Here is an 8879-nt window from a genome sequence, read left to right on the forward strand (position 1 = left end):
TTCCCTTCCTGAACAGAGGAATAACATTAGCTACTCACCAGTCCTGTAGTGGCCAGCAAGGATACAAAGATCTTGGTCAAGGCCACAGCAATCTCCTCTCTCTTGCCTTTCTCCATAATCTGGAGCAAATACCATCAGGCCCTGGGGACTTATCCACCTTAATGCTCTTCAAACATCCAATGCCACTCCTTTCTTGATTTCAAATTGCTGCATACAAATCTCACTATCTAACCCCTTTTCTGATGAAGGGTCTAGGCCCGAAATGTCAGCCTCTCTGCTCCTATGATGCTGCTTGGCCTGCTGTGTTCATCCAGCCCTGCACCTTGTTGTCTCGGATTCTCCAGCATCTGCAGTTCCTACTATCTCCAAATCTCACTATCCTCCATTTCGTTCTCCCGGGTGCGTACCGATGCAAAGTACTCATTTAGGATCTCGCCCACATTCTCTGCCTCCAAGCACAAGTTCCCTCTTTTTATAGTTGTGGAATTAGGCCACTTAGCCCATTAAGTCTGCTTTGATCATGGTGGAAATGTTTCTCAACCCCATTCTCCAGCCTTCTCCCCCTAACCCTTGATCCTCTTCCTAATCAAGAACATGTCTATCTCTGTTTTAAATGTACAAAATGACTTGGCCTCCACAGTCCTCTGTAGCAATGGGTTCCACACATTCACCACCCTCTAACTGAAGAAATTCCTCCTCACCTCAGTTCTAAAGGGTTGTCCGTTCACTGAGGTTGTGCCGACGATCCTGCTGGTGGAAACATCTTCTCCAGGTCCACTCTATCCAGGCCTTTCAGTATTTGAAAGTCTAATTCAACCCTTGGTAGCCTACACCCTCCTGTATATTTTGTGATGCACAACTTTGTTGGCTAAGAGTGACTTAGTTTGTAGCAACCAAATGCAGATACAGCAAATGCTGGAGATTGGAAATAAATTTGGAAAACTATATGAAAACCCAGCATCAGCGGAGAGGGAGACAGAGTTAACATGAGATGCCCTAAAGAAAGGGAAAGTGAACACAGCCATGCTTGCTGTCAGCCAAACGTATGCACAACTAAATTCCTCAGATGGCTTGCTTTAAGATGGACATGAGGGTACATATTCTTCCATCTCAGAGTTGTTAGTTTGCAGAATTCTCTCACCCAGAAAGCAATGGAGGCTGAGTCTCGAATTCCTCAAGGTTGCATTAGAAAGGAGTTGAGAATTACAGGAAAGTGGGAGATGGAACCATGACCGAAGCGTCTTATCAAACAGCTGAGCAGGAGGTGTAGGGCCTACTCCTGCTCATGATCCCTTTTATCACTAATTCACTACCGGCAAGTTATGTGCTTTTTCTGTTTCTCTATTCTTCCCTTCAGTTCCAGTAAAGTCGGAAGTCACCCAACACCAGGTTGTAGTCCACCAGGTTTATTTGAAATCACAAGCTTTTGGAGCGTGGCCCCTTTGTCAGGAGAAGTACTTCTGATTTTTTCCGCCCCAGTCCAATACTGACACTTCCACATCAATTCCAGCAGATATTTAATGGTGATTTTGAAGGGACGTAGGTTCCACTGCAGTTTTGGTTTGGGACATCTTGATTGTAGGCATGTTGCTTTATTGTACACGACACCACCCTCGGTAGGTGGGCTAAGGGCAGCATAATTCTCGGAGATAGCAAGAACTGCAGATGCTGGAGCTGGAGGAACATAGCAGGCCAGGCAGAGGAGCAGGAAAGTTGACGTTTCGGGTTGGGACCCTTCTTCAGAAATGGGGGAGGAGGAAAGGAGCTCGGAAATAAATAGGAGGGGTGGGGCTGGGGAAGGTAGGTGGGATGGTGATAGGTGAGTGCAGGGAGGCAGTGGTATGGATTTGTCAGTGAAGTGGGAGGGACGGATAGGTGGGAGAGAAGATGGACAGGTTGTGTCAGGTCAGCGAGGTGGAGATGAGAGGGAGGCTTGGACATGGGATGAGGCCGGGGGTGGGGAGGTTTTAAAACTGGTGAATTCTACGTTCAGGCCATCGGGCGCCCGAGGCAGAATATGAGGTGCTGCTCCTCCAGTTTGTTGGTGCTGTCATTGTGGCACTGGAAGAGGCCCAGGATGGACATGTCGTCCAGGGAGTGGGAGGGGGAATTAAAATGGTTGGTGACCAGAAGGTGTTGTCAATTATCTCGTACAGAGCGCAGATGCTCTATGAAATGGTCCCCAAGTGTGCGCTTGGTCTCACCGATGTAGAGGAGGCCATATCGGGAGCAACGGATACAGTAGACCACATTGGCGGATGTACAGGTGAACCCCCGTTGGATATGAAAGATTTGCTTTGGGCTTTGAATGGAGGTGAGGGGGGTCGTGTCGGGGCAGATGTAGCACTTCCTGCAGTTGCAGGGAAAGGTGGTGGGGTTAGTGGGGAGTGTGGAGCGGACGAGGGCGTCATGGAGAGAGCGGTCCCTACGAAAGGCAGATAGAGGTGGGGAGGGAAATATCTCTTTGGTTGTAGGGTCAGATTGTAGGTGGTGGAAGTGGCGGAGAATGATACGCTGGATGCTGAGGTTGGTGGGGTGATATGTGAGGCCAAGGGGGATTCTGTCTTTATTTTGGTTGGGGGAGGGATTTTGAGGGCAGAAGTGTGGGAAATGTTATTCTTTTCCCCCATTCTCCTCTTAAAGATAAACCTTACAAAAGCCGAGAATACATTCCTTTTAGGAATTGTCAAGTCAGTGTTGAAGGAGCCTTCAACAATACTGTAAAGTTTTTAAAATCTGTCTTTTATTTTAAAAATTCCTTCATGGGAAATGGGAATATTGGCAGGGCCAGCTTTTACTGTCAATCCCGACCCGTCTGATAATTCAGAAATGATCAAGACTGCATTTCCACTTTGTGTGTGTGTGTAGTTACTCACATTTTAAAAAAAAGTTCAGTGAGGGCTTTGAATGGAGTTTCTCAACTTACTGATTTTCCTTACTTTAGGATGTGCAAGGGATCAATGCTTTCTTGTTCCATTTAAACAAAAAGATTAAAGGTTAGAACCCCCCCACCCCCCCACTGACCCTGGATAATTCTGCTGGTAAATCAGAGCAGTGAGGACACGGAGCCTCTGGGTGAAGTGCAAGTCACCCTCGAGCCACAGATTTTTGGGTAGTCCATCTATTTTAAACCACGTGGCATCTCGTTCTTTGTGGGACATTGCTGTGCATGTTCTACCTGTCTGTATCGGTGATGGTAGCACCAGCAAAAAGGTACTGGATACACGGTGTGTACAACAGGGAGGCGGTGGTAATGTCATTGGCTAGTAATCCAGGATGCCGAGCTCCGGTTCTTGGGACGGGTTCAAATCCCACCAGAGCAGACGGTGAAGTCTGAATTTAATTGGACTAAGACAATCGTTTAACCACCGTCAGTTGGAATGTGGTCTCTGCAGTAAAGTCAGAACCTTTTAGCGTCAAAAAAAAAATCTCAGACGGCAATGTGACAACGATCAGGTTGATCTGTTTTTAGACAAGCTGACTGGAGGATAAATACTGACCTGGACATTGAAGATAACTCCCCGTCTCGTCTTAAAAAGTTCTGTAGCACCTCCTCCAGCTGCCTAAGTAACCAGATGAGGAGGGCTAGAGACACTACCTGTGACCATGGTGCTTATGTTCACTGCTGTAGGAAAGGTATAGTGAAACTTGAAAGGGTTCAGAAAAGATTTACAAGGATGTTGTAGGGGTTGGAGGGTTTGAGCTATAGGGAGAGGCTGAATAGGCTGGGGCTATTTTCCCTGGAGCGTCGGAGTGACCTTCTAGTGGATTATAAAATCGTGAGAGGCATGGATAGGGTGAATAGCCAAGGTCTTTTTCCCCAGGGTAGGGGAGTTCAAAACAAGAGGGCATAGGTTTAAGGTGAGAGGGCAAAGATTTAAAAGAGCCCAAAGGGGCAACTTATTCACATGGAGTGTGGTGTGTGTATGGAATGAGCTGCCAGAGGAAGTGGTGGAGGTGGTACAATTACAATATTTAAAAGGTATGTGGATGGGTGTATGAATAGGAAGGGTTTAGAGGGATATGGGCCAAATGCTGGCAAATGGGACTAGATTAATTTAGGATATCTGGTCAGCATGGACAAGTAGGACTGAAGGGTTTGTTTCTGTGTTGTATGACTGTACGGCACTGCACTGGAGTGTTGGCTTTGTGCTGAGTTGCCTTCCTGAACTGCTGTAATCTGTGTGTCATAGGGACACCCACAGTGTTGTTGTACTGGGAGTTCCCAGGATTTTGACCCAGTGCCAATGAATGAAACATACTCTATTTGCAAGTGTGTGTGGTTTCAGGGATCGAGTAATTGTCAAAAATTAGTCGCTGCACTTCCAAACAAAAAAAAACAAAACTTTTTTTTCAAACACTCTCTTTTGTTTTCAGATTTTAACAAGAAAATGGTTTTACGGCTACAAATCTTTTTTTTTGTGAAGAAATCTAAGGGTGAAGTTAGGCACAAGCAGGGTAATATTAATACAATACAGCGGTGCAAACCCTTTAGACCTGTATTGACCTGTTCAAAATCCTTTTCTGAAGAAGGGTCTAGGCCTGAAACGCCAGGTTTCCTGCTCCTCTGATGCTGCCAGGCCTGCTGTGTTCATCCAGCTCTACACCTTGTTATCTCCAATTAAAAGCACGTGTTTCTCTCCTGGCGGGGCTGGTGCGTGTCAGATTGGTTTGCGTAGGTGGGTGTGAGGTCCCCACGCCCCTCAGCGTGTCAATGAATAACCATCCTGTTTGCAGCTACAGGTAGCTTCTTCTCTGCCACAGCTGCCACCCTCGCTGCCTATAACTTCCTGAGCTTTTGATTGGCATTGCGTAGAACCACAGTGCCCAAGTGTGAAACCCTTGGAACTGTGATTATTTTTTTCCCATTTGAATTCATTCACGGGATGAGGGCGTCCCTGGCCAGACCAGCATTTATTTCCCATCCCTAAGTACCCATAGGGCAGTTCAGAGTCAACTATGTTGCTGTGGGTCTGAAGTCACAGGCCAGACCAGGTAAGGATGGCTGTATCTTTCACTTAAGATAGTGAACTGGAGATTTTTTTTTTCCCGATAATGGATTATGGTCCTCATTAGACTCTTTTCAGACCTTCTTGTTGAATTCAAATTCCACCACCTGCCATGGTGGGATTCGAGCCCAGGTCCCCAGAACGTTAGTTGAGTTTCTGGATTACTAATCTTGTGATAAAGCCACTTGGCCATTGGCTTCCTACTCTGGTCTGTTTTGCTTGTGATGCTGAAGTGGTGCCATCCTGATTTAGACAACATTGAAAGCATCCTTTGGAGGGGATGGGATCGTCGAAGGAAAAGCAGGTAGTGATCGTCTATGGCCAAGGCAGCATGGTGGCTCAGTGGTTAGCACTGCTGCCTCACAGCACCAGGGACCTGGGTTCAATTTCGGCCTTGGGTGACTGTCTGTGTGGAGTTTGCACATTCTCCCCATGTCTGCGCGGGTTTCCTCCGGGGTGCTCCAGTTTCCTCCCACAGTCCAAAGATGTGTAGGCTAGGTGGATTGGCCATGCTAAATTGCCTGTAGTGTTCATGGATGTGTAGATTAGGGGGATGGGTCTGGGTGGGATGCTCTTTGGAGGGGCGGTGTAGACATGTTGGGCCGAATGGCCTGTTTGCACACTGTGGGGGTTCTGTGAAGTCTATTCTATGAAGTCTAGATGTTGAACTTGATTTGTGAGTTTAGTTTCTCCCCTGGGCCATTATACTTTCTGAAACTCTTCTGAAATTAACAGCACTGATTTGCATGTGTGTGGTACCCATATGTGTTGAAATTGAAGTGTAACCATTTGGATTTTCCCAAGTGTTAATTTCATAATGCCTGAATGTGTGAGCTTTCCTCGTTAAAAGACATTTTTATATTGTATCATGGGCTTTGGATAAAGTGTGACATAGATTTATCGGATCGATATCTGAACTCCTAGAGTCAATTCCAAGGAGAGATTTTTTTTTTTTTTATTCACTCACACGATGAGGGCATCGCTGGCTAGGCAGCGTTTATTGTCCATCCCTAATTGCCCAGATGGCAGTTCAGAGTCAACCACACTGCTGTGGGTCTGGAGTCACATATAGACCAGACCAGGTTATGATGGCAGTTTCCTTCCCTAAAGGACATTAGTGAACCTGATGGGTTTTTTCCAACAATTGACAATGGATTCACGGTCATCGTTAGATTCTTTAATTCCAGATATTTAATTCAAATTCCACCATATGCCATGGTGGGATTCGAACCCAGGTCCCCAGAATGTTAACTGGGTCTCTGGATTAACGGTCCAGCGATAATACCACTAGGCCGTCGCTTCCCCTACAAGAAAGGTGGAATTTATAAAGTCGAGTGATTTTGCATGAAGTTGGCAAGAACTACGGAGTACAGATATGGATATGATCACTGGGGAGAAGTCCAGTTACTGTTTCTGAGGGATGTTGGCAAAAGACCATGAGACATGAGAACAGACGTAAGCCTTTCAGCCCATCTAATCTGCTTCCCGTTCTCAAAGAGATAACTGCTGATCTGATAATCCTATTTGAAGTTGAGTTTCACACTCTACCCTGGGCCATGCAAACCCATTTTGAGCTAACAGTCGGCGAAAGGCAGCCACTAGATCATGCTTTAAATAAAACCAAGATTTCTGGAGCACCAAGTGTGAGGCGTGAGGGAGAATTGGATTTCTGACTGAACTGCTGTGCCGTCACCTCTAGCTGTGGCAGGTGCATCATTTTACAGATAAATTACACGGGCAGGAGATTTACATCAACTAAACTATGTATGTGTGATGAGACTTTATCCGCATTGAAGGGAGGTAATAGCCTAGTGGTATTACCATCAGACTATTAATGTTCCGGGGACCCGCGTTCGGGTCCTGCCATGGAAGGTGCAGGCATTTGAATTCAATAAAAAATCAGGAATTAAAAGTCAAATGAATAGAATAGAATCCCTACAGTGTGGAAACAGGCCCTTCGGCCTGACAAGTCCACACCGACCGTTGCAGCCTCCCACCCAGACCCACACCCCTATAACCCACCTAATCTACACATCCCTCAACACTCCAGGGCAATTTAGCACGGCCAATCCACCTAGCCCGCACACCTTTGGACTGTGGGAGGAAACCGGAGCACCCGGAGGAAACCCACGCAGACACGGGGAGAACGCGCAAACTCCACACAGACAGTCGCCCGAGGGTGGAATCGAACCTGGGTCCCTGGTGCTGTGAGGCATCAATGCTAACCACTGACCCACCGTGAAACCATTCAGATTGTCAGGCAAAAAAAAACACACATTGTGTTCACTAATATAAGATAACAAGGTGTAGAGCTGGATGAACACAGCAGGCCAAGCAGCATCAGAGGAGCAGGAAAGCTGACGTTTCGGGTCTCGACCCTTCTTCAGAAAATCTCTTGTGTTCACTAATGTCCTTTTTAAGGAAGGAAATCTGCCATCCTTACTTGGCCTGGCCTACGTGTGACTTCAGACCCACAGCAATGTGGTTGACTGCCCTCTGGGCTATGAGCGTTGCCTGCTAAATGCCCTCCTCCAACTTGACCACAGTCCAGGGATGTGCAGGCTAGGTGGATTGGCCATGGGGAATGCAGGGTTACAGGGAGGGTCTGGGTGGGTTGTTGTCAACTTGATGGGCTGAATGGCCTGCTTCCACACTGTAGGGTGGCGGTGGGTTCTGTGATTCTAGGAGTGTGATGGAATATTCCCCACTTTGCCTGGTCACCTGTGTCTGCTCCGCCATTGTGCCATTTTACACACACCCTGTTTTCCCTCGATCTTATTAATAGCTGGAAATCTAACAATCTCCATCTCGAACATGTCAATGATTGTGCTTCCACAGCGCTCTGGGGCAGAGAGCTCCATAGATTCACCCCACCACTCTGAATGAAAGAATCCTCCTCATCTCAAACATATAAATGGTCTGCTGTTAGCCTGATAATCTTGTTCTTGAGTTACCAGTAGCCAGTCTGTCTCACCCCGAGAGGATTTTGCAAGTTTCAGTGAGAGCTCACTGTTGGAAACTCTGCAGGACACAGGCCCATTTTTCTCTTTGTACAGCAGTCTCACCCTCCTGGGATTAACCTGCAGGGCCTTGTCACACTATCTCTCTCTGGCCAAGTATGTGGTTGGAGTAGGAAATCCAAACAGGACACAATCTACCAATACTTTTCAGGCTAACAGTTCCAGTTTAAGGAAGAAGCATATTAAGTCCCTGTGTTTTTTAAAAAAAAATACTATCCCAGTTGGTGAAATTCAAACTCTATCAATAAAACCTAGAATGCTGACTGTGGAAGCTGTTGGCTAGTGCTAAAGCATCCTAACTAGTCATCCAACCCCAATGCCCTAATATTCCTTTATTTTTCTAATTTACTTTTTCCCCCCTAAGAACTTGTACAGAGAATCGGTACCTTGTAACTAAGATGGTGCTGTAAGTGGCGACTTGCGAACTTTTCACTGTACTCATAGAAGAACTCATAGAATCCCTACAGTGCAGAAACAGGCCATTCAGCCCAACAAGTCCACACTGACATTCTCAGCATCCCACCCAACCCCATCACCTTATAACCCAACTAATCTACACATCCCTGAACACTACGGGCAATTTAGCATGGCCAACCACGTAGCCTGCTCATCTTCGGACTGTGGGAGGAAACTGGAGCACCCGGAGGAAACCCACACAGCCACGGGAAGAATGTGCAAACTCCACACGGACAGTCGCCCGAGGGTGAAATCGAACCCAGGTCCCTGGCGCTGTGAGGCAGCAGTGCTAACCACTGAGCCACTGTGCTGCCCCATGAGTATGTGTGACAATAAAGCTAATTCAATTCAATTTAGGGAAGGAAATCTGCCATTCTTATCCAGAATGGCCTAG

At 46.8% G+C, this 8879-nt stretch overlaps 1 protein-coding gene across 1 annotated transcript in view; it reads right to left on the reverse strand.

The window, feature by feature from the left end:
* The window catches only part of LOC109921859 (sodium channel protein type 4 subunit alpha-like), a 1322739-nt gene that overhangs the window by 1068026 nt on the left and 245834 nt on the right, over positions 1 to 8879 (reverse strand). The window contains 1 exon segment of the mRNA XM_048618339.1: positions 1604 to 1625. Within this exon segment, the coding sequence (XP_048474296.1) occupies positions 1604 to 1625 (22 nt within the window).

This window comes from Rhincodon typus, chromosome 2 (assembly GCF_021869965.1).
Source record: "Rhincodon typus isolate 14 chromosome 2, sRhiTyp1.1, whole genome shotgun sequence".
Lineage (NCBI taxonomy): Eukaryota > Metazoa > Chordata > Chondrichthyes > Orectolobiformes > Rhincodontidae > Rhincodon > Rhincodon typus.